The sequence below is a fragment of the Neopsephotus bourkii genome, unplaced genomic scaffold (assembly GCF_033783945.1).
Source record: "Neopsephotus bourkii isolate Nb327-2 ecotype Australia unplaced genomic scaffold, CSIRO-AGI_Nbou_v1 NB_384, whole genome shotgun sequence".
Lineage (NCBI taxonomy): Eukaryota > Metazoa > Chordata > Aves > Psittaciformes > Psittacidae > Neopsephotus > Neopsephotus bourkii.
The window spans coordinates 138,832-165,046 of record NW_026900889.1 but is presented as its reverse complement, the minus strand read 5'-3'; the positions used below and the strand labels follow the sequence as shown (position 1 = coordinate 165,046).

General features: G+C 40.9%; 2 protein-coding genes across 5 annotated transcripts in view; both read left to right on the top strand.

Moving 5' to 3' along the window:
• LOC133210039 (BTB/POZ domain-containing protein KCTD5) overlaps window positions 1–6,021 on the top strand; it is a 30,467-nt gene extending 24,446 nt beyond the window's left edge. For both annotated transcript variants that reach the window (XM_061349085.1, XM_061349086.1), the window contains one exon: window positions 2,047–6,021. In XM_061349085.1, the coding sequence (XP_061205069.1) occupies window positions 2,047–2,076 (30 nt within the window). In that variant the 3' untranslated portion in view covers window positions 2,077–6,021. The remainder of the gene's footprint in view (window positions 1–2,046) is intronic.
• Window positions 6,022–11,910: 5,889 nt separating this feature from the next.
• Window positions 11,911–25,855, top strand: UBE2I (ubiquitin conjugating enzyme E2 I). 3 transcript variants are annotated; one of them, XM_061349090.1, is made up of 7 exons: window positions 11,911–11,947; window positions 16,232–16,310; window positions 16,551–16,634; window positions 19,348–19,420; window positions 20,965–21,074; window positions 21,244–21,323; window positions 25,182–25,855. In XM_061349090.1, exons 2-7 carry the CDS (start codon window positions 16,245–16,247, stop codon window positions 25,243–25,245), a joined length of 477 nt encoding a protein of 158 aa, XP_061205074.1. In that variant the 5' UTR covers window positions 11,911–11,947; window positions 16,232–16,244; the 3' UTR covers window positions 25,246–25,855. The 3 variants fall into 3 exon arrangements, with proteins under 3 accessions (XP_061205074.1, XP_061205073.1, XP_061205071.1); XM_061349089.1 differs by lacking the exon at window positions 11,911–11,947 and adding an exon at window positions 12,156–12,315 and having other exon boundaries at window positions 16,235–16,310; XM_061349087.1 differs by lacking the exon at window positions 11,911–11,947 and adding an exon at window positions 12,161–12,315.
• The last annotated feature ends 360 nt before the right edge of the window (window positions 25,856–26,215 follow it).

Below are 26,215 nucleotides of genomic sequence, written 5' to 3'. Positions count from 1 at the left end.
GTACATGGGGTTGTTCTTCCCCAGATGCAAGACTCTACACTTGCCCTTGTTGAATTTCATCAAATTTCTCCCCGCCCAACTCTCCAGCCTGTCTAGGTCTCACATAATTCACTTTTATCTTAACTAGTTTCATATTAAATGCTTTTTGCTTAGTACACATAGTAAATTATCTTCATGAAATAAGCAATGTTTGCATCTAAATAACACGCTAAAGTATGTCATGGCCCATTGAAAACATTTTTCTGTATTTTGGAGATTTATCAGAGTAGCTGCAGTGACATCTGGCTTCATAACTTCAATAATACTGAATTTGAAATGAGAAAGACCTTGGTGAGCACAGGGAGATCCAGGTACTGCAGGAGGTGCAGTGAGCAGGTGATAAAGCGGAGTATTGATTTCTTTTCTTAAGCTAACACTGACCTGTCTCTAAACTGTCCCTGAGGCACACCGGTGGTGATGGGTTCTTTATGAACTCCAGTCCTTAAAAAGTTCCATGGAGTTGTGCAAAGGAGGTGAGACCCTACTTCACTATGAAAGACATATTAGGCTCAATGACCTACAAAAGCTGATAGGTTAAATTATCAGTGCTTTAACAATATTAAAAAGACAACAAATACCTAGATGGTTTTCTAATTCAAACCATACATGAAACTGCTCTGCTGTGTTAAGTGATCGCCAGTTTTTACCTTACAAGCACAAAGACTGAAGTGTTTCTGTGTGATGTCAGATTCTGTGTGTCCTCTGGGATGGAATGAGCTACTGTGTGCTAGGATCACACTACACTGTATCAGACTACAATGAAATCATCATAGAAGGAAATTCTACATTGAAGACAGCTATGCCATTGTCCAGGGATTGTGCCTTTGCTTCCTGGCAGCTTTTGAAATGAACAGTCCTTTCCAGTAGCAAATGAAAATGAAGTATAATTAGAGATACTTTTACCTGCAGATTAACATTATCAAGTAGTTGTGCTCAGTATATTTGAAGCTTCTCATAGTGCCTTATTTGGCTAATGGCATGATTGGTTCTACAGTTTGCTTATGCAGTTCCACAGTGCTACACAGCCCAAGAGTTTGAGCTCATTATTGCTGATTGCCAGTCAGTGTAGGGTAGCAACATGAGAAACATTGCTTGGACAGTCAGTCCTAAGACTTAGATACTTACGCCAACAGCCAAGCAGAATTGAAACAGAAAAGGAAACTAATGGTCACACTGGAAGCAGAGTACATGGGTTTCGTGTTGTAAGATGCTCTAGACAAGGATTCCTGGGTTTTTCAGGGGTGGGTATTTAGTTTCCGTTAGACTTCAGTCCCTATGTTTAATACATGCCTTTTAAGGTGAATATTAAACAAACCAACTGCTTTTAGGAAAAAAACAAAACAAAAACCAAAACCAGTCCTGTACTCACTGTAATGGGAATCTCAGTTCCTTGGTAACAGTGGGAGAATCAAATCCCTTAGACAGAGTTATCAAGTGAGAGCTAGCACTGCCTGTCAGCTACCTGGCTTGAGCATTTCAGAGGATAATGATGGACAAAACAGTGCATGAGAAGTTCAGTGTGCTATGTTCTGCGTCAACAGAAATAAGGACAAGGATGCGTAAAAAAATTGTGAGATCTTGCATGAGCACGTAATGTTAATGTAATAATATCTAAAACCTGCTGTCATAGTAGTATTTATTATTATATAGCTGGTCAATCCAGCAGATAACCTTTGTATGTCTGAATAGCATAGTAAAAATCTGTGAGGAAATGTAGTTGGTTGAGGTGAAATAGCTTACTTTTTACATCTACCGATCCTTAAGCTTTGGTTATATTACTCATGCTTAATTCTTAGCCTTGCTTTACATCTCTTTTAATGATGTTTGTTAGTGGACATTGCATCTATCAACCTGTCTTTTTCAGCCTTAAAGCACAGACTTCAGGAATTTCCTTGAAGCAGATCCCTCTCAGCTATTTGAAATAGTCATGATTCTCTTTGATCTCCATGCTTTAGGAATGACATTAAACGAATTTTCATTTATAGAATTTTCATTGGTCTGTTTCAGATTTTGCAAGAGCGAGGTTCCAGGATGTGAAGACAGTATTGAACGGTGACAGTTTTTTCTCTTTTATTCCAAGACACAGTGAATTGTCACACTGAAGAGGCTCGGCTGCAAAAGAAAAAAATCTGATTTAGACAATACTCTGTTGATCTGGGTTCAACCATTTTTGCCTATAAGCCGGTGTCAACTGGCTGAAAGCATTGCGAGATTACGTAATGGGAATAGATGGTGTGGGAGTGCGTGCTAAGTTTTGGTTGTAGTGCATGGTTGTACCCTCCTGTGGGCTGACAGACACTGGTCTTTTCAAATGACCATGCACTCATATTTTCCTCTGAGACATGTAGCACTTGATGTCTGGTGCTGGATGACCCAATGTTGATCAGTTTGGAGACATTTTCCTACTAATCATTGCAAACATTTAAAGGACAATGTAATTGGTGCTACACACACATTACAGCCCACAAATGCAAATATTTGGGGTCTACCTTGTTTCAGAATCAGTGGCAGCCCCAGTTGACTCTGTTATACTGCACATTCCTTATGGCTCTGTGACATACTGTATAATGTAGTAACAGTCTAGGAGATCAACTGAAACTAGCATGTAAAAAGTTACACAGCAGACAAGAGGTTTCTCTGAAGGAGGGGTGTATATATTGACTGGATTAATAGCGTATTTTAATGCCCAAAGGGAAGACTAAACTCAGAGAAAATGGCCTTAATCTGAGTTATTCTCGATGTTCCTTCTGTTGAAACAGTCTCCTCCTGCAAAAGTTATGCTCCAGTCTTAACCAGATGTTTGGAAAGGGAATCAAAATTCACTGAAAATGAACAACTGAACATTTTGTTTCTTTTGAGATGTTTGTACTCATATGTGTGTTTGTGCTTTCATGAAATGCCTATAAGCAATGAATTCTGTGGATTATGATAGACATTTTTCAAGAGCTGGAGGTTGTACGGAAATATGGCTGGCTAGTCCTAGCTCCCTGTCTCTACAAGCGTGGTTAAAGTCAACCTTGAGTGTGAACACAAAATCATCCCATTGAAAAGCTTAATTACATCAGACATTCAGGATACCTGTAACCAACCTTTCTCTTTCTATACTGTTTCAACTATGCAGTTAAAGGGCACCGAAAATATCTGGTGCAGCTTTATTAGTTTGTCCTTGATGAAGGTGAATACACAAGACTGGAGCTTTTTAATACACTATGTTTTAAGCAAAATCTTTAGCACATCTTTAAAACACTTAATGAAATAGTATAAAACTCAGTTTCATTGACTTATGAAAGCAGTGGGAGTTTCAAAAAGCTACAAGATTGTTTTAAATTCTAAAGATGTTACAGTTTCCATTGTCAGTAACTTCAGAATTTAGGCATCTACTCTAGGTAATCCTTTACACAAATGCCTGATTTCCAAACAGCCAGGCTCTTGGCTGTTTGAGATTGGTTTGGGGGTTATTTTGGTTGGTTGGTTGGGGTTTTTTGTTTGTTTGTTTGGCTTAGGTTTGTTTTTTTTTTAAAGAACTTCTTATACATTGATAAAAGTTTGGCAGAAACGATTTGTAAAAACCATTTCTACTAAGCAGATTAAGCAATGGGCTGAATGTTTTGTCCATGCGTCCAATGCTTGAAAGGGTTTGTAACGCATTTTGCAACTTGGTTGAGGTCTGCACAGGAAGCTGCTGGCCCCTCCACAACAACGCAGAAAGTGTTTGGTTTTGTTTGGTTTTTTTTTAAGATGTTAAAACTGAATTGAATTTACTAAAAATGTAATTGTGTAGGGGGAAATGTTTATACTTTTATACTTTTTTAGGCACCCATATTTTATCAGCTTAAATTGAGCACTCAAATTTCCCCGAAATAGTAACAGATTATCTTGTGTATCTGAAAATAAGCATAACAGTTGTCTGTGTTAACTGCATATTAAAACATTTCCTCTGCTGCAGTAGTCACTGTGTTTTTAAGCAGTATGACTCCACTGAATTCTCTGAGCTCCCAAGCTCATGGAATTGCAGCCAACCATGTTTCTTGTTGTTTTCTTGATGTGCTCTACAGAGTAATACGACATTGGCTGAAGTGGATTTTAATGCCTGAAATGTTGGTTTTGCAGTGCTCCTTCTGGATCAGCATTTCTGTTGTCTCTCTTATTTAACCCAAAAGAGACAGAGTATTTTCTTTCATACACTGAAATTTTCAAGAATGACAGCAGCAAAGCATGAGTAACAAACTGAGCAAACTGAACAAATGTAGAATATGTAAAAGAGTGGGCTTTTCTAGGTGTATTTTTTTTTCCACTGGAGTATTTCCAGTTTAAAAACATGCTTTTACAGTGAGATTACCTGCAGTCTAGTTTATATTGTGTCCCTGTTGTAGCAAATCTGGGCAAACGAGTGGCTAATTGTTTTGCACTTTGTTTCCAATACCTCACAAGGATGTTAAGAATGAAAAAGAAAAAACAATAAACTTTAATAGGCAGGTATCTTGCAAATTATTTAAATATGCTGAGACCACCTGAACTAACCACTTTCTTGTTCTTGCTAATGCCATTATTGCTTTAATTTTTGTGAACATGTAGAGTTTTCAGATCAATAGCAGTGCTACCGTATGCCTTCTTCAGGGCATTAAGAATTGATCCCTAAGTTTGGTTTCCTTTTATTTGACTATTGTAATTTCAAATAAAGCTAGTTATAGTAACGAGGTAACTGCATGAGAGTCCAGTATACATCACCAGGTTTTGTAAACATGGCTTCATCTGTCAAGATCTTGCAGCATGAGGTGATGTACTGGTACAGCTTAAACTGGAGTCCTTTGTTTCTTTCTGTCATTTGAAGAGTAGTTACTTCAAGAGAACTGCCTATGACTGTGTAAAGCCAGTGGGTTCATAGATGTACTGCGGAAGCCTGTGATGTGAACTCTGGATTTACACAGCTCCTGTATTCTTGAAACAGTATTCTAGGTTAGAATTTAAGATCCTGAGCACAAAGAGATCATAGCAGAAGAAAATAAGCAGGAAGGAAGAGATACCAAAACATAACAATTAATCAAGGTGATCTCTGACGGAAATGTAAATTCTGTGATTTAACTTTCTACCCTTTTGCTATATGAATATTCAGTGATGTTCTTTGGTGTGTTGTCCATGGAACAGGAGGTTACTTCAGCACATGATTTTCAGTGAAATTCCTTAAAGGCTGTTACAAACTTCTTGCAAAAGTTGTTTGAAAAACGAGAGGTTCAAATTTGCCATAGCAATTTCTTGCTTTGAAGAAGCGAGGAAACGGGTAGCATACTGTTGGCCGTAAGCTTTATCAGAGGCTCGTTTTCTGCACTGGTGATGACATTTTTGTATTAAATGCTTTTGACTTCTTCAAGCAGCAATCAAATCAGGGCTTATCTGCAATGAATGAGTCATCCTGAGGCCTCCAAGACGCAAATGGCATCTGCTCCATAATAACTGTCCAAAAGTATAGTCTGACCTGGCAGCTCACACAGTAAATGTGAAAGAGATTATTTTTGGTTTTTTTTTAACCAAAAGACAAGAGGTTATCTGGAATTTCCCCCCACTTCCTGTGGGGTCACCATGGATTATGTGCAGTTTGTTATCCTGCAGTAATTTATTGTCTGTCAAAGGCCTGATTGTATTTAGGAGCTTATATTAATTCTCTACTAAACTTTCATCCCTCAGAATCATATACTCAAAAACTCTTGACAATTTACTGTGTTTTTTTCCAAACTCAGGTTTCTTGTGATGATGAAGGTTCCTTTTGTCTTTCATTGTAGCATTAGTAAAAGATACTTTTTAAGAAACCGAGTTTAAAGTCTCCATCCACCTTTTTTTTTCTTCAAGTTTTCCTTACAGGAGCTGTATTGCTCCCTTTCTAGCAATGTGAATGCTCAGTTATGGCTGATTAGAAACAGGACTGTTTCCTGAAGATACCAAAATTGAATCAGTCTCCTCTTTCTCTGGGAGAGTTTCATTGGTTGGGTCTTTTTTTCAGGAGAAAAAACATCTAGCAGATAAAACAAACCCCCTGAGTGCAGGTGTGCTGAGGGAACTGCTGCTCAGGACAGAACCCTGCTCTTTGAGTATCTGTTGGCGAAGAGTTGTCAGTCTCTTTTTGAGCTGTAGAGCCACCACCAGCAAGTTAACACACATTACTTACAAACTACTATTTTTATTAGTATTAAAAAAATGAACGTGGAATGCAAAACCGCAGCAGTATCTGGATGAATGAAATGACCTTAGAAACTGGATTATAATGTGTACTGTCCAGTCATGCAGGTGTACTGGAAGAGATTCTTTCAGAAGTACTGAGACAAAGGTGAAGTACTGGGCTTTTCATGGAGACGAAAGTAAGTGAACGAGAGTCTGTCCACTTGAGACGTGATAAAGTCAGAAAGTGTGACACTTTCTCTTATTTTATTCTCTCACCACATCAAAAGCATCTTTCAAGTTTTTCAAATTAAATTCTTCAATCAGCCCTGAAAGGTGGGGCACTTGCAAAGAGACGAGATTTTGTTACACCTTTCCAAGTACCTGGTAGCTCACGATGGGGGGATTAAAACTTCCTGGTTTAACCCTACTGTGGTCATTGGACAATTGTCTTTTCTAACACAACAGTTTTGAAATACGTACGGTCTGAGAATTCTGCCTGTTGTTTCATTACAGTTGAAACTGCAGTTATTTCCAGCTTGAAGGACAGTGTCAGGATCTTACCTGGGTTTGTGTTTTAGAATTATAGATTCTTAAAATAGTGTAAATATTCAGTTTAAAAAAAAAAGGTGGAAGGCTCTCTGAAATCAGTGGCATATAACTTTCCTTTGGCTCACAACAATCAGGATCTGTCTTTAAAGGCTTCTTACTGAACTGAGGCTTTAAAGGGCTAAGTAGATCTTACTGTTCAGTTTTCTTAAATGAGTGTCAGACAGAGGAACTCTTTCCATTTTCAGTGCAGAAATGCTAAGGGCTAAAAATCCTTTCCAGGGCTAATCTGAAGTTCCGGACACACATAACATTTAAAAAGCAGCTGCTCTGGTTTTCTTTCAACTCACACACTCCAAAGTCATCTTTACAAATGGCTGAAGCAGTTGCAGATATAAGTGTTCATATATGGTTTGGAATTTCAGTATCCACCTTGGTCAGAGAAGACAGTACACTTGCCCAGCACTTTGTTATTGCCCGTGCTGAAATCTGACAACTCTCATGAGCAGCATTGGTGACAGAGAGACCTTGAGATGATTCTGCCCCAGGAAATTGTTGCTTAGCTGCCCTTTACTTTAGCAAGGTCTGCTGAGGCATAAACTCAAAGGTCCTGTGAATAGATACTGCTGCAAACATAGTTTTCTGGGCCCATCAAAGGGTTCTTTTTAGGATGTTGTGTGTTAATAACTGCTATAATGAGAGAGACCTTTTAGAAAGTTATTTTGCTACTTTGGGGGTGAAGAGACCTTAGAAAGCTGAGCCTAAATTTTGACTTGACCTGGCACCTGTTGAGATTTCCAGGTCTGGTCATCTGAAATGTAAGAGTTAATGTATTTATGTGCATGATTCTTGCTCCTTCTGAGGATTTTCCAAAAGCTTATGAACAGCTTTACTCAAACTTAACTTGGCTCATGTGTACTTGCTAGGATGAAGCAAGTGCCAAGGCACTGTAAGAGAAATGTTGCAGCCTATCTACCTGAAACTGAAACAAGTCTTCGACAAGGTTTCTACCTGAAACTGAAACAAGGTCACCAAACTGAAGGAGCATCAAATGGCAACTATTTCCACCTGCTTCCATTCTAAGTTTCACTTGAGCCTTCCTATGGGAGAGCTATTTCCCATGGACTCTCTAAGCCCACCTACCCAATTCTGGAGATGTTACTTGTTTTTTTAAACTCTTCTCCGAAGTCACTGGTCTCAACATTAGCTGTGCATCAGCTGTTTGTGTTATTATCCAAGTGGCCATACTTGCAACGTTATTTCCTGGATAGTGGATTAGCAATAACACTATTTTGTGCCAATTCATTATCTCTGAAGTGTTCTTACTGCAGCAAAGTTTGAGTTTTGATCTGGTTTTAATGCTTTCGCATTAGCCAGAACTCTTAGCACAGACATAGACAAGAAACTGAATCCATGGAATTTCCCTGGATAAAATACTGCTAGGGCTTCCCAAATCATTTGAAGGTGGTTACAGTTAACCATCATTTTTAAAACAAACATACAGCTAAAATGTGTGTGGATATTTTTTTAACCTCCTTTTCATAACACTAGTGTATTGTAAACTGCATGAAATAAACCTGTTTTTCCCTTTTAAAGTCTGATGTCTTAAATCTTTGTTTTCTAAATCCATTAATGTTGACAGTGACAGCATAATTTCACTGACATTCCTAGTGTAGCACTTCAGATATAAAATGTAGTTGCATTTTTGTGCAGTGATTCAAAGCAATAATATTTTTCCTTTGGAAAGCAGAAACATCCTTGCCTGCTGTCCCAAAGATGTCAGGAAAAAAAGTCATGTTTATTCAGATTTATATCCACTGGGAAATTAAGCTATTTTCCTTTGCATTTACTATTACTATTGCTGATCATTATAGTTGGAAATAGTCCCCTCTGGATATACAATCACAGGAAATATGCCCATGTACCAAGTTTTAACCACTTTGCATACGTTTTCTTTCAAACAGCTCCCAAATAACCCGCCTAACTTCTCAGATCTATTTTATATCCAGTACTTTTGCTTTTTAATATAAAAGCTTTTGTCTGAAAAATTGAAATTGACAACTGAAATTGACATTTCGTAATAAGGCCAACGTATAGCATAAGAAATGTAAACAAGAAGCTATTTAGTACATGCTTGGAGCAAAAGTTTTGAAGATAGAAATGGGTGAAGGAAGTAAATGATTAAGTACCGAGTACATTTGGGTGAAATTATTCAGGCAGTTTGACAGCTCTGCCTTCTACAAAAATAGGAAAGTTCATAATTCAGTATTAGCACTGAGAAGACCACTGGACTGCTTTTATTTTCCAAACTGCGAGTAAGAATTAAGTATGAGAAGCTAAGACCTGTGAGTTCTAAAATCTTAGAGGCTGTACAGTTATATATGAGGTGAATTTCATCTTAACAATTTAATCAGTTTTAAATGCAAAGCACATTCTAATATTTCCTTATATATTCCCCAGCTTTGGTAAGATGGTGTCATTTTACTAAAATGATTCAAATTGCATTTGAATTTTACTAAAATAAGTACTAACATCTCTAATAGAAGTTAACAACATGTGCATCTGTTTTTATCACTGTCCTACTAAAAGTATTTGCACTTTACTGTCAACCAGCACTACTTTAAATCCAAATTCTTACTATACATACCTGTTGCTTCAAGTTTTTTCATCAGTTAGCAAAAGTGAGAGCATGTGTACCCTCAACCAGAAACCAGTTAATAAAGAGGACATAAACAAGTAAGCCACTAACATCCTGTTTGTATCTTTTATAACATTCAGAGTTTATTTGGAGTTAGCTTCCCTTTCAGCAGGAAGTTTCACTTAAGAAAGATGAAGATGATCATGCAAATTCACCTTTCACTGTGCTGAAGTCTTGCGTGACAGTCAGAAAGGCATAGTCTGTATTTATGTGATGTTCCCCAAGTCTGGAATCTGCACAATCACATGAGATAAATCCTGTAAAGCAGTGTGTTAACAGCTTCCCCTAAAACTCATTGCTTTTGGTAATGTCACTGGAATCACTGGGAAAAGTATACAGGGGAGTACATGTTTGTCATGGTTCTACTATGGTCATTTGCTACTGGCAAAAGTTTTCTTAGCTAGAGTGATATTTAGTCTGATTTGGCATAGCCACCACAGCACTTTAACAATCCCTGCTGAAAGTTTCTGTTCCAAATTAGTGCAAAGACACCACCAGACATTCAAAATAGATTTTCACCAAGTAACATCCTAGTGAGATGGCATCCAGTGACTGTTCAATGAATCAGCCTGCAACTGGTGTTCTCATGAAAATCTTTGAAGCTCCTGTTTCCCCAAGTAATTTGTGATTGCCGGGATGCTTTCTGTACACATAGCTGCTGTCTTCCATCTCTTCTCCAGCACTTAACTAGTTAAAAGGAATAAAGAAATTAAGGCAGATGCTGCCATAGGTGCTCATGCATTAGGAAAAGAGAAAGCTGGCCCACAGGCAGACAGGTATCCATTCTACATCCTTGCGATACATTATTGGCTAAAGCACAAATGTGAACAGGAAGCGTTCATTCCAAGAGAACATAATTACTGTTAAATAATTTACAGAGAGAAGGTAAATGAGGACTTGATGAGAACAGGGCAAGTGGCCCAAGGATTTGATCTGTTTACATGAAAGTGCAATCATTGCTTTCATTCTTGGGCTTTTCTGTGATATGCCACTTTTCATATTTCTCACTGCAATAGGAAGATGCTGAAATCACCCACCTTCGAGGGAGGAAGTCGAGCCTCAGGCCAGTCCTCACCAGTGGAGGTGAATCCAAAGTAATTTTCAACTCTTTCTCTGCACTTGGCCGATGTGCGATTCCAAGGACAAACTCAGACCCATCCTGGAATGAGAGATTTTGTTGATGAGCTGTTACAGAAAGGTCTGTGAAAGCTTTGGAAGCAGTTAAACCTTTTCCATCTCTGCTGGCAATAAGATGCCTTATAACATTAGCTAGTTGACACAGATTTGAGGTTTAAACAAAGATCTTGTTATGTCAAGCAACATCCATTGCTTTTTCAGCTTGATGATTTTCTTGAGACCAGCCTACAGAGGTAAAGCCAAAAAGAATACTCACCTTCTGCATCCCTTCTGTAGGATACAAACCAAAATAAATGTCACCGAGAACAGGAATTGTTCAGAGGGAAAAAAGCCTGAAAAGAGCTTGTCCCCTTGGCTAAAAGCAGGAATAGCAACAATTGTAACACCCACTGTCTAACTTGCCTTTAAAGCCCCAAGTGATGAAGATCCCATACCCATGCTCTCCCCATTAGGCAATCTACTGTTGTGGTATCTTTGCCAGTAGAAGGATTCTACATTGTGTTGGAAGTGATACAAAAAGCAAAAAGGAAATAAAAATTTAAATGGGAATTTTAAAAGTGAAATTGAACAAAATATAAACTAAACATCCAGCAGTGCCTAGATTCATTCTGCCAGCCTTAGATGCCAGTTGCCTGCCTGGCAACCCCAGTTGCCTGCCTGGGGTTATGAAGAAACAGAGTTTCTCCAGTAGGTATTTAAATGTGCCCAAGATAATCACTTGCCGGTGCCTGCTCACTAGGTGGGATATTGGGCAACAAGGTTCCTAAGAAGATGAACCATTTTGAACTTTAACGCTGCATAGAACACAGCTCAATAAACCACTGCAAGGCATGGCCAAGAGGAGGTTTCAGCACTTAAATTGCTTCTGTTTCATTAAAATCAGAAAAATAAAGATGAGAACAGAACGCGACTCACACCACTACAGAGGCATTGCTAAAACCCGATCAGAAACACCCCCACCCCCCAAAACCCAACGGGAAACAAGAAACTGAAAGCATGATGCGCGCCGCTGTTCAGATCTCGGCAGCACAAAGGCTGCATCACAGGAAACCACGGCCGCTCCCGGGGCTTCCAGCGGCCCCCGACACGACCTCGGACCGACCGAGGGCGGGACGCTTGGCCCCGCCCCCTGTTCCCTCTGATAGGCTCTCCTTCCTGCCCGTCACATGCGAAAGCCCCGCCCAGGCAGAGGGGCCTGTTCTCCAATCAGAGGCCCGGCTGGGCGCAGTGGGGGGGTAAAGGGGGGGACGGGGACGGGGCCGGGGACGGGGGTGGGGGTGCTCGGCCGAGCTCGGGAGCGTGCCGCCAGAATCGGGCTAGCGCACTCTGAGGGACCGGGGACGGTCGGGGCGCGGGGGACTCGTGGCGCCCGAGGTAAAACTTTGCTCGATCTCCCGGCGGAGGCTGGAGGGGAGCGGCGAGGCTGGGCAGAGCCCGGCTGAGCTCCTTCCCGCTCTCCCTGCTCAGGCATTATATTGGTCACCTCTGGGTCCTGCTCAGTGAGGATGCGTAAAGCGTGGTGGACGGATTGGGCTTAGGGTCATACCGCGCCGGCGCGGGGGTACGGACGGGTCGGGCTGAGGGACACGCGGTACGACCGCGCTCCGCACCGAGAAGGGAGGGAGGGAGGGAGGGAGGGAAACTCCGGACCAGAGACAAAGGGGGGGAGCCGAGTCGGGAACATCCGGGTCATTCGCTGCCGCTTCAATCCGGGACACGAGCGAGTGCTGCGGCCGATCACGGTGAGGCCTGGTCGGGCGCGGGGCCTGGGACGGTGTGGCCTGGCGCGGTTCGCAGGCGGCCCCGGGGCCTGAGTGAAGGGGACGTGGGGTGGCGCTCGCTGCCTGTGTCGTGAAGGGACGGGCGGCTGCGGGGCATGCGGGCCTGGTGGTTTCTGTTGAGGCCGTGAGACGGGGCCTGCCAGCACACTGCTGCCCGCCTGAGGCGGGCTCTGCGTCTCCCGCGGCCCGCCCCCGGAGGCCTCCGTCGCCGCGGGCCAAGTTCTCTGAGAAGGTCTGCGTACCACCGGGTCTGCGCGAAACGGCCCCCGCCCCGACGAGTATACGCCCAGGTGGGAGCGGGCGGACGCCGGGGTGCCCTGTGTAGGCCTCGGACGTTGGCTGTGGCCTCTTCGCAGCGGCCCTCGGCGGAGGCAGGCAGGGCTCGGCCGCGGGAACACCCCGCACCGATACGTACGGCTGTGCGATTCCTTTTGTTGTTCTGCGACTCGGGTAGCCGTTGGGCTGGTACCGCCTCTGTCTTTTCATGCCGCAGACAGGAAGAGACTTTCCAGTCCAGTCCAGAGTTGGAGCACTCTGATTAAATGTCAGACCTTGGCTTTCTCCACTCTCAGGAGGGCAGACTACTCCAGTTGTCTTTTTTTTGGTTGTTTTTTTTTTTTATATATCCCCCCTGTGTCAGTATTTAACCTGCAAAGTAAAAATGTGAGGCTAGGAATGTTAACGATTTTTCCCCCCTCGCTGTTTGGAATTAATAAGAGCTATTGAAAGTTTTTGAGACTTAAAAAGCACATCGTTGGTGTGTTTAGAGACTTGTCATGGGCCGGAATTGTGGGTGTGATAGCTGTTCGTGTGGAACAGGAATGCTTCTTTGCAAGAAGCTTTTGTGTGTGGAAGTAGGGTCCCCTACTCCCCAGAAGGTATAGATGGGTAAGATGATGTGCTAGGGAACGTAGTTTGTTCCTGTGAGTCTGTTGGTTTGGTTTTGTTCTTTCCAAAATAGCTGGTAGTAGCAGCAGCAGAGTTGAGCTCCTGAGTGAATTTGGAAGTTTGTGTTAATTTTCTAATGAATTCATAGCATTAAAAGGGATGTTGCTACCTCTTAAAGCTGGGCTGTGTTAAGGAGGGATTAAAACCAAACAAAATGTGAAGAGTGGTCTGTTAGGTCTGTGTAAGGTAGGCTTGGTATAGTTCCTCCAGCGCAAAAGTTTGTGTTCCTCCCAGTGACGTAGCGCATAATTGTGCTGGGAATTCAATAGCAGTAAATTTTGGGGGTGAAGAAAACAAATTTGATGCAATTTAAAGAAAAACAAAAAAAAAAAACCCACAAAACCCAACACAACTAAAACCCTAAGAACTGGGTGGGGAGGAGAGAGATGTTATTTGTTTGTGTTATTTTGGTGGGATGTGCTGTGCTTGTGCATTTGCTTTTAAATTGTAACAATTTCAGGTTAACTGAGACTTCTTGCATTTGTGAGGTATTTCGAAAGCTTACAAGAGCTAAAGTTCATGTACAGATATTTGGGCACGCTTCTGTTCCAAAGGAGAGAGATGAAAAAAACCCCAAACAAATCATACACATAAATCACTAAAGAAGTTAAAAGTAGCAGTGAGAATATCATATCTTCAGCTTTAATACTCAACTCCTGTTCCTTCATAATGTCTAAAACCAAAATACATACTGAGGTGGTCAGTCTCTGTCCTATCTCAAGCTCCAGGAGAACTAAAGTTAAATTCTTCTATTGAAGTGCTGCTAGAGAGTATGTACTGGCCATTTGTTAATAGACTGATTTGCTTGTGAGGGGATGCTTACCTAACAGGAGCTTAATTTTTGAAGTGGGCTTTCAGTCGTTTTTGTCTCTAATCTGTTGTTGGTAGTAGTTTGTAGTGATGTTTTAGATGTTTGCCCTTGTCAGGGTAACCAAAATCTGTGGAGGCCATATACATGAAGCCCCTTGTGTCTCATACACACTGAAATTTTGGATGTATCCTGTCAGTGCTTAACCAAGACAAATGTCCCAAAACTTGAAAAGGTATTCATAGAACTTGGGGGGGGGGGGGGGAAGTTTAATTTACTAGGACGGAGTGTGGTGCATGAGCAGCTGCAAAGCAAGTGGGACACCCTCTCCCCCCTGCCCGTGAAGTGGTTATTGATTGGTGATGCACGGCAGGACACAGGTTGTTTATGTGCTCTGAGAAGTTGGCGTTCCCCCTTAGGTGAGCGTCATTAATTGGCTGTTGGCCACAGGAAATACAATTCACGTATTGGAAAGTATCCTGTAAGGCGTGTCTTGGCAGCAGAGGCAGCTGAGTTGTTGAACTATCGAATGACATTGGAGTGGTTTATAAGCAGAGTTTCTCAAATTCTTAGGGGTAGGTTTGTGTTCGTACAGGGAACCACCAGATGGAAGCACCCCTGAAATTCTGATGTATGCTCAATAGCTCATTGACATTTGTTAATGCGCATGGACTCACAAAATCCTTAAAACTATTCCCTGTATAATTTGCATAAGAGAGAGGGTTTTTTGTTCTTGTGGTATCTTTTCAGTGATCCCACATCTGCGTGTCAACAGGCTAAAATCTGAAGCGGTATGTACATGCATGGAATAGGTTAGTGCTTGGTTAATCTTTTAAGCATGAGCATCATGTTAAATGATGTGTGAGACTTTTAAAATAAGGATCTTTGTGAGCTACAATTCATATGGTTCTAGTAATAGACTGCAATGTTTTTACAGGTAATTACATAGTAATAGAATGTGAGCTTTGCTTAATTACTGGTGAGTGCTTACATGTTTATTTTAATGGAGTGATAACATTCATTAATTCTGTGAGTTTGTTTGGTGGAAGAATTCTACTCTCCTGGCTGTCATAAAGGCTTGCTCGCTATGTGAGGAGTTGAGAATAAATTGACCTGACTTCTCCAACTGCCAATTATGAGCTCTTATTTAAAATGGGTAGAAGAGCAGTAGGGAGGAGGATTAAAAATCTTCACTGGAGTTTGTTTTGGCCATGTGGCTAATGAAACCCTAGGTTTAGATACAGTTGGACAGTGAAAAATAAACTCCCACTTTGGTTACTGTTCTGGGTGAATGGAGGATCCTCCGTGAATCTGAAGGGACCACTCTTGCAGCCATTGTGGCTAGAACTGTTCTTGTGTCATCTGTAGCAGTAACCTGTGCTGTATGTGTTTCTTCTGTAGTCTCAGTCACCAAGTAAGACATGGTTGGCTGTCAGTAAGGCAGTGGAAGTGTAGAAAGATCATACAGTTTATACTGGAATTTAAAACCTGCTTTGTAGAATGAGTGGGCCAGTGGCTATTCCTGAGTGCTCTTCTGTACTGCTGAGCTCTCTTCTGTATTGCTGTCTACAAGTTCTATAGTGGCATGGCTGTGAAACTGAGATGATCTTGTTAATTGCTGTGTCTTTATTGCTTTTGTGTAGAATACTGGCTTTCAAAAGGAATTTTCAGTCTAAAAATAACATACATTGTTCCTCTGTTTGCCAGAGACAGGAGCAATGCCGATGTTTGCCTACAGAAGACAGCTGAACTTTTTGTGGTGTCGGAAGGAGATAGATACGTGTTTATCAGTTATGCAAGTAGGATGTCTGAATGGTTTTCTCATTACTAATAGTGTTTCTGTTGCCAAGCTACTGTCGAAGTAGTTTCTAAGATGTGATACAGATATAAAACACAAGGTGGGGATAGTATTTTGTAGGTCAAGACCAGTAACTAAGAGGTTGCTGATGTGGGGAAACTTGATGTTATTCCTGATGTTAACTTCTGCAGGATGTGCAAAAATGTGCGTCTTGGAAACACACATTGAAACTCCTGAGTGAGCATGGCTTACAGACAGATAGTACAGTGTGTTGCTTATGCTATAAGGAAAAGTTTATACTGAAAGCAATTATTTTCTTTTAGAAGGACTGTGAATATGTCTGGCATAGCTCTTAGCAGACTGGCACAGGAGAGAAAAGCCTGGAGAAAAGATCATCCATTTGTAAGTATGAGAACTGTGAAATTTCTGACTCTGCAGTTGGTTTGGAGTTCTGATGAAGAGTTTTTTTTCATTTTCTACCCTGATGTGATTTTTCTTATATTGCTTTGGTATTTAATTAAAAAAAATAAATTTAAAGCTACGTAGTGCAAAAAGAAATAACTGTAAAGATAAAATATGTCATGAAGTGCTCCAAGTACATCTTCCAAAATCCTCACCCTTTGGCTTTTTGCCTCAATTCAGGGATTTGTAGCAGTACCCACGAAAAATCCAGATGGCACAATGAATCTAATGAACTGGGAGTGTGCTATTCCAGGAAAGAAAGGGGTAAGACTCATCCACTTGCATTCTGCCAAAACAAGATTATCCCTCATCATAGCCAGTTATGTACTTTATCATGATGTTACTTCTAAATACCTATATAGTATCTTCATGCTAGTGCTCTAATGTGTTACAAGCCACAAAATGGAGCAAACAAGATCCTTAAAGCCAACATCTTGCATCCTAGGAAATGCATCACACCAGGAAAAGGTTAGTTTTGCTCATGTGATTCCTGATATTTTAAAAATTGGCATTTTCACTTGAGTAAAAATGCTGTCTAACTAGAAGCAGTGTGCCTTGTTTGTCTCTACCAGAGCAGCCAGAGGCTCTCTGTTGCCTTTGTGTTTGGAGGCATGCTGTACTGCACCTGCTTCCCCTGAGACACATGAGTAGCTGAAACCACCGAAATGATTTCTCGTCAGTCAGATCAAAAATTGAAGTGGTGTTAGTCCTGGGATATCTTTGTTCTCTTTTTTCTTAACAGCAAATCGCTTGTTAACTACCCAGAATCTTACTCCAAGAACATCTGTAACCTGTCCAGTTACACAATACAATCTTTCTGTCATACTATTATCTTAGTAAGGCTTTTGAGTATCTGCTGTCTTTCATCTGTAAGGTATGTTGCTCTGTGAGAAAGACAGTAAGAACTTGATTGACTGTCTGGTGTTCTACTTGAAGAAATAATTAAAAGCTATTTGTCTTCCCCTGTGAGTGAAAGCAAACAGAATGGGAAGAGTTCATCATACCAAAAGGCTCCTCTCTTCTAAATGGGCAAGCTTGTTTCCTCTGGGAAATATCGGAGAATAAATATTTCTAGTTGTTAACAACTGACTACAGCTGTTCAGAACAAGTTCTTCAAATATACAATAGCAAATGAAATGAAACGGACTTGCTTTCTGAAACATGGTTACTTTGGTATTCACAGCACATTTTCTTCCTATTCCAGCTTGAGAATTTGCACAATGAATACCAATTACAATGGAATGCTTTGGGGGGGGGGGGAGGGGGTATGTGTTTGTTTGCTCTTTGTTTGTTTACCTTTTTTTTTTTTTTTTTTTCTTCTGCTAAAAATTATATAACAATGCTAGAAAAGAATTGGGGATGTCCTCCTTATGTGGTCTTCAAACATACCTGGCTGCTCCTGAGGATAGGATTTGATTTTTACTCACGTTCATTTTAAAGAATTAACACTTGCTTCCACTGCGGTTTCCATAGGAAGGGCAAGTTAGAGAAGGGGTCTGAATTTCACATACATGAGAAGCTTTTCTCTGTTTCTACAGTTACCAGAGATCTGCTTGTCAGAAGATAGGCTTTTTTTTTTTTTTCCCCCCATATTTCCTACTCAGATGACAAGGAAATATATTTTTGAGACAGCCTTTTTGTGCTCTGTGGGATGCTTTTTCTAGACTATGTGAACTTTTTGAATAGTGCCATCCTATTTTGTCTGTAGCATGGGAACTGCTCTTATCAGTGCTCTTCCTAGTTTCTGACGGGGATAAAAAGCTTCTGTAACCCAAAAAGATGGAATCTGTGAAACTGCTTGCTACCAAGTGCAGACAGGGTTAGTTCAGGCTAGTGAACCTCATATTAACTGTAGTGGTACTAGAGAGGGCTGTCTAAATTTTTGTTAGTTTGTGGGTTTTAGCCACGTTCTCATGAGGCAAAATAGAAGCCATTTACATCCACGTGCTTAAGGGGTGTATCCATAGCCTATCTTTTCAAACTTATTTTAAGTGGGGGTATAATTCCACCTTCCTCAGTGAACATGTATCATCTTGCATGATTTAAGCCCAGCTGGTAGCTCATTTCCTGCCTTCGCAGGTGGGATGGGCAGGAGAATCAGAAAAATATAAAACCTGTGGGTTGAGATAAGAACAGTTTCATAAATGAAATTAAGTAAAATCTAAGGATAATAGAAGTAATACCAACAATAACAATACTGACAATAATAGTAGTAGGGAACAACAACAAAGAAAAGGAGAAAATTCAGAAAATCAGCATTGCTGCACAGTGCAATTGCTCAGCACCTGCTGAGCGATAACCAACCTGACCAGGGCAGTGATCAGTCCCTTCCAGGTAACTCCCCTCAGATTCAATCCCCAGCATGACATGGTGTAGTATGGAATATCCCTTTGGCTAGTTTTGGTCAGGTGTCCTGTCTCTGCTTACTCCCAGCTTCTTGTGCCCCTTCTCACTGCAAAGCATGAGAGACTGAAAAATTCTTGATCAGGGTAAGCGCTACTGAACAACAACTAAACCATCATTGTTGTTTATCAACATTATTCTCATATTAAAGCCAAAACCAGCACTAGGACCAGCTACTAGGCACCGTGTCAGCTACTGGGGAGAAAATTAATTCCAATACAGCTGAAACCAGGACACATGTAAAACTTCATAAGTATTCTGTTCATCTGTGTACTATGAAAATTTTACTTGTTTATGGAATTACCACCAATGATCCTGGCTCTGTTGAAGACTCAGCAACAATTACTAGCTGTAATGAAGTGGAAAAGCAGGGGTTTAATTCTTCAGCTCATTGTATAGGTAGGATAACTTGTCTCGGCCTAGACAGCATGCTACATTTTTGGACAGCTGTTTCCTACTGTATAGCAAAAGGATGTCTTGCACTTTGTCTGAGAAATTATATTGCTGATAAGCTTTTTTCCAGAAGTTTGACTTCTCTTTGCTGTAATCTAAGCTCTACCTTAACTCCTTATAGACACCATGGGAAGGAGGCTTATTTAAATTACGGATGCTTTTCAAGGATGATTATCCTTCTTCACCCCCAAAATGTAAGTAAAATGGCTAAAACCCACAGATTTGTTGGAACAGTGTTAAACTAGTCCACGAAGTTCTATGAATGGTTATTACTTTCTTACAGATATCTTTTCTTTAACAGAAAGTTGCTTTTTTTCTTTTTTCACCACCCATCACTTTGCATTTAGAAAGTTGCAATGAAATGAGTTAAGGGCTCAGTATAACAAAATTGTGATGGGAGGGTAATTACTGTGTGTCTTTCCTCCAAGTTTGACAAAAGCAGCACTTGAGGTGTTCGCTACGTGATCAGTACTGTTTGGAAACTGGCAGGTAGGCATTGTTAGACCAAAGCTGTTTGCGTGTTCTTAACGTTAAGTTGGTCTTCTAAGCCAAGAACTCAGAAGGCAAGAACTCAGAAAAAATAGTAAATAGCAAAAGTTTCATCAACTTTTAACCTTTTCATCAATTTGCTCTAAAATATGGATCTGTTCTTTTTCTGACACTATGTGCAACAGATTATCTTCAGGTACCCGCGTTTGAGTTTTTTTGAGTTTTCCTTATCCCATCTCAAAAGTACTTACTTTAGAAATCTGAAAGTATTTATTGCCTCGCCTAATTTTTCTTTCTCAAACTGGCTTCCATTTCAAATCAATGACAGTGAATACAGATGGCTGTTTTGACAGTGGTTCATTTCTCATTTCATTTTAGTGTTTCAGCTGTATCGGTTGTCTTGGCAACTCCTTTTGTTACCACCTAAATACACAAGGAAACATGTTTAAACTAGAAAATAATTAATGTTAATATCTTGAGAAACACCAACTAGCCCATCGTGCGAGTGTTAAATGAACTGCCATGCCTTAAAATAGGATGTATATGTGACTGGTAAGACTTCATACCAATGCAGCTTCTGAGTTCTTACTGAACTTCACAAGTAAATCTTGCTTATGAGCTGCTCAGTGATGTCAGATGAATTAGAAAACTGTATTTACATGCAGATATTTCATAGTGGCTGTTGCATTTAAGGCCTGTAAAGATTAAAGAAATGGCAGAATATGGATTGAGTGGCAGAAGAAGAGTTGCACAACCCTAATTCTTCAGTGATTTAGTCTTGCATGTTGAATTTGGTTCTTCTTGTTTATACATTAAGGAAATGTGAAACTGAAAAAAATGCTAGGAGCTCAAGTCATGTTTGTGTAGAACTTGAAGTATTTTAAAGTGAGAAGAGATAAGCAAAGGGCATTCCGTTCTATGTGAGGCTGTAAAGACAGGATTGGTTAAAAAGGTCTTTATCACAAAGCTACTACAGGCTATTTTGGTAGTTTCCATTCCTAACCCAGAAGATTACAGGTCACAACAACAGTGTTACATTGCTTGGGCTGATACCACAGGTGTGATGAAGTTACTGCTTTACGTGCAGGCTGAGCCAAGAAGAAAACCAATATTAATAGCACCAGAAATCTGTATGGGTTTTTTTCTGGGGGTAGGGGTGTCTTTGCCCATTGCTCTCCTGCCCTATATAAACCAGCTCACTGATCTTGGTCTTAGTGCTGCATGCAAGTAATTCTCTCTTCCTCATCAGGTAAATTTGAACCACCGTTATTCCACCCAAACGTGTATCCTTCAGGCACAGTGTGTCTCTCCATCTTAGAGGAGGATAAGGACTGGAGGCCAGCAATCACAATTAAACAGGTCATTATTTGTACTTAGACATATATTTAGCCCTTTTACTTGCTTTGCTTGCTTATCTGATGTGAATGTAAGATATTCACTGTTTCTGCAGTTGATTTCTAAGGGTTTTTTTGTTGAATGTCTCTTAGTAATATCCATGCCTATGTTACTTCTGTTCCTTCTGCTACAGATCTTGTTAGGAATACAAGAACTTCTAAATGAACCAAATATTCAAGACCCAGCTCAAGCAGAGGCTTACACAATTTACTGGTAAGTGTCTTTGTTTATCAGCTTGAAAGCCTTCATACTGCCTACAGCTGTCTGTTACTTACAGTATAACATGCTAATATTTTTAGGAATGATGAGGGGAATTTTCTTGGTGACTTATATCCTGTGGAGATGCCTAGTTTGTGCTAAACTTGAACAAAACGGTAACTTCATGGTTAATAGGCTAGTGGGGCTTTTAATAGCATTGCAACAGCAATGAAGCGTGAAGACTCCTTCAGTTAGACTGATTTTCATCCTGGTTCTAGCCAAACACAGAATCCTTTCCCCTAAAGGCTGAGTAGTAGTGATGGGATACAATTATGAGACCACTGGTAGAGGAGACTGAATTAGGTGGTAAGTCCTATTCATCAGTGTAGGAGTAACAGTGTAGGAATCCTGTAATGACAGGACAAGGGGTAATGGGTTAAAACTTAAACAGGGGAAGTTTAGATTGGATATAAGGAGGAAATTCTTTCCTGTTAGGGTGGTGAGGCACTGGCACGGGCTGCCCAGGGAGGTTGTGAATGCTCCATCCCTGGCAGTGTTCAAGACCAGGCTGGATGAGGCCTTGGGTGATACGGTTTAGTGTGATGTGTCCCTGCCCATGGCAGTGGGGTTGGAACTTGATCTTAAGGTCCTTTCCAACCCGAACTATTCTATGATTCTAACTTCTGTCTAGTAACAGGTACCTATAAGGGAAGGGAGAGCTGCTGTGGTTGCTGTAGGAAATATGTGGCATTTTGTGAAAACTAGATATTCCAAAAGAATAGGTTAAGAAGTACAAAAAGCTCATAGCTTCAGCAGAATGAAGCTTGCACTGGTGATAGGCTAGTGATCATCTGGGAGCTTCTTTCTTCACCTTTAAAAATGGATCATTGGGGCTGATACAGAATCTCTGGGGGAGCAAAAGACTTTAAACAAATTCTTTTGACACTGACAACTACTGAAATAATGACAAGATTGAAATCTGGAATTGTCATTCCAGACAGAAAAGCAGGTGTTGGGAGAGAGCCAAGTTAGAAAAATCACATTTCATGAGACTTCACATGCAGGCTATGCCAGAAATGTCTGTTATAGGATCCTAATGAAAAGGAAACCTAGGGATGGGTAGCAAGTCTTACATTTAATTAAAAGCTTTGTTCCGTGTCATTTAAGTATCAGTGGAAGACTAGATGGGGACTGAGTGCATATGGAGGACAGTTAGGTGGCCACAGTTGTACCAGCATTTTAGGAGCCACTAATAAGGAGGCAAGGCCCTCTCCCGCCTCCCCCCCCTCCCCCCCCCCCTTTTTTTTAAGCCACTTCTGAAGGAATATTGGGCAAAATGATTTAGTTTTATACATGTATAGACAGTTCATGTGGGGTTTTTAGCAGCTTCTACCTGCGTGTATATATATATATATATATATATATATATGTACAAACCCAATCTTTGCTAGTCTTGTTTTATGCTTTATCGTGCTTCTAGAAAAACAAACAACACTGAGAATACATATTGCACATAAGTTTTGTTACTTCAAATAAATATATATATATAGTCTCCCATTTATCCTCTTCATGGCTTTTGGACATGCATAGTATTTTAGGTGAGTTACTGTATTTCTGCAGTCTGAGAGTATGTCTCTTACTACATAGTGGGTAGAAGCAGGATTATATATGCATCTGTAATTTGGCAGTTGATAAATAGTGGGGAAGACACAGGGCTGTTTTAAATAGATGTGGGCTGATGCCAGCCTTATCAAGTTTAACCATGCCGAGTGCAAAGTCCTGCACCTGGGTCAGAGCAATCCCAGGCACAGCTACAGGTTGGGCAGAGAAGAGATTCAGAGCAGCCCTGTGGAGAAGGACTTGGGGGTGATGGTCGATGACAAAATGAACATGAGCTGGCTTCAGTGTGTGCTTGCAGCCCAGAAAGCAACCGTACCCTGGGCTTCATCAAAAGGAGTGTGACCAGCAGGTCGAAGGAGGTGATCCTGCCCCTCTGCTCTGCTCTTGTGAGACCTCACTTGGAGTACTGTGTGCAGTTCTGGCGTCCTCAACATAAAAAGAACATGGAACCATTGGAACAAGTGGAGAAAAGGGCCACGAGGATGATCAGGGGACTGGAGCACCTCCTGTATGAAGACAGGCTGAGAAAGCTGGGGCTGTTCAGCCTGGAGAAGAGAAGGCTGTGGGGAGACCTCACAGCAGCCTTCCAGTATCTGAACAGGGCCTATAAGGATGCTGGGGAGGGACTTCATTAGGGACTGTAGTGATAGGACAAGGGGTAACGGGTTAAAGCTTAAACAGGGGAAGTTTAGATTGGATGTAAGGAGGAAATTCTTTACTGTGAGGGCAGTGAGGCACTGGAATGGGTTGCCCAGGGAGGTTGTGAATGCTCCATCCCTGGCAGTGTTCAAGGCCAGGCTGGACAAGGCCTTGGGTGATATGGTTTAGTGGGAGGTGTCCCTGCCCATGGCAGGGGGGTTGGAACTGGATGATCTTAAGGTCCTTTCCAACCCTAACTATTCTATGATTCTAAGGTTTTTAGACAAGCTGTGAGCTATACAAGAATAAGTTTTGCATTCAAATAAGAATACTTGTTCTCATTCTCAGAATAGCTTTGGTACTGTCACCCTAACTTCAGCACTCCGAATGTGCTGACCCCCTTGCTGTCCTGCAGGCGTGCAGTCTAGTACGGCAGGCATTCTTCTGTGTGGATTCTGAGGGTGTGAGGTCCAGCACCTGGGTTGTATTCCCATGTGACAACACAATAGAACTGTGAGAAAAAATTTAGAGTAAGGTCTATATGCCTGTTTCTGAGCAGCAGCCGGAGTGGTTTCAGTCTGGTCACTCCTAACTGTTCATTGGTGTAATCAGTTTGCTTCGTTTCTTCTTATCCCCAGACTATTGACTTCCGAGGAGATAATGTGCTGCCTTTGGTTGTTTCCTTTTACTGCAGCAAGCCTTCATAGCTGCAGAGTTAAGTTCAGTTTTACTGCAGAGCTGTCTGCAAAAGCCACTCACTGTAAACTACTCTTGGTACAAGAGGAATGGTAACAAAATTTTGTTTGGCTCTTGACTTGACACTTCTGACGGCCAATAATAAAAAATATGGTGCTGAATGTAAATGGGTGCTCTACTAAGCTACTGCCATCCCTTGTTGGTCCAAGAATAGAAAACAACTTGCCCTTTTATGTATTGAGGCTGGGGCTTCATAGCTGGTCACAATTCTGTAGCTAGGCTTGGGGAACTACAGTGTTTTTTCAGAATGTTAAGCTAACTTTTGGAACTGGAGGTCAGGATAAGCTTAATGCTGGGAGTTGGGGTCTTCATAAATGAAGGCTGAAGCTACCATACTGTTACCATTGTCCCATTTCTTAAAGAGCACTTCCTCTTTCTCTCTCCCTCCAAAGCATTAAAGATGGTGCTTTAAAATCATATGAAGTGCACTGTTAGTGAACTGCTTTCCTCAGCCACTTCGTACTGTTAGGATACTGTGAATTATAATTGTTAATGACTTCAGGTCTTAACATGGGGAGTGGAAAACAAATGCTTAACATATAAGGTAAAGCTGGCCTTGAGAAAGAGCAGGCACAGAACTTTTCAGATACTGGTGTGGTATGAATTCAAATAGTACAGTCGTTCGACAACAGATGGAGATTGGGAAGTAACTAGTTAAACAGTACTTCCCTCCAGAGGAAGTTATCTGAGTAATGGTCCAGAAAAATCTTTAATGTATTACACTGTTCAGTGAATTCCTGTCTAATTGCCTTCAGCAATGACTTGGTTTCATATTGAAAATAACTAGAACAATAACTCTGTAATATAGTCTCTTGATTTCTCAAGATACAATTACCCTTTTTCCTCTCTTCTGTTCAGCCAAAACAGAGTGGAATATGAAAAGAGGGTTCGAGCACAAGCCAAGAAGTTTGCACCATCATAAGCATCTGTCATGCAGCATCTTAAAAAGGAAGGGATTGGTTTGGCAAGAACTTGTTTACAAAACTTTTGCAAAATCTAATGTTGCTATGTACAATTAATATCCACTTAGGGGAGGGGGTTGTATGTGTGCCATTTTCCATATTCGCCACTTGTATACAGTTCTAAATTTGCTGAATTGCCCCCAGTTTTTTCATACAGGGTCTCTTCCTTCAGTCTTTTGTATTTTTGATTGTTATGTAAAACTTGCTTTTATTTTAATATTGATGTCAGTATTTCAACTGCTGTAAAATTCAAACTTTTATACTTCTATAAATTCACTAGTATCTCTAGTTCCTTTGCTCTCTGATGCAGGCATGCTTTAAAATGTTAGAACTATATTTAGCCTCTAGCTGGCTGTATGGAAAAAAAACCACACCAACCACAAAACCCATGCCCTCCACCCCCTTCCCTCACTGAATTTGGTTTTGTATCTTTGAGAAACCAGGCTGTTACTGCTTAAGAGCCTCCGAGATCCAAAGTCAGCCAGCATCCTTATTCTGCATCACTTCCTCTGTGTTTATATGGCATTCTGTCTGTGTTGCTGTTTAGAATAAATAAACTGTTTATATAAAGGGCTTTGTTTCATTTATCTTCATTAAAATGATTAAAATATTGCCATTTAAATGGCTCTGAACACAATTCAGTGCAAGTCCTATTTTTAAGGCCTGTGATGCTGCACTTACATTTTGCTTAGTTGTTGCCCTCATTTGTTTTTCTTGCCTCCAACCCCAAAATGAATGTAGCCCCTCTTTGGGCCCTGAGTGGTAATTGCAGCTATTCAACTTTGAATACAGAATTCTGATTAGCTAGAGACCAGTTGCTTACTGTGCATAATGAGATCAACATGCTGGTGTGATCACATTAACATCAAATAACACAAGCATTAGACTGGTATGAACAATAACAGAAGGAATGTCCAAGGAATGCAAGGG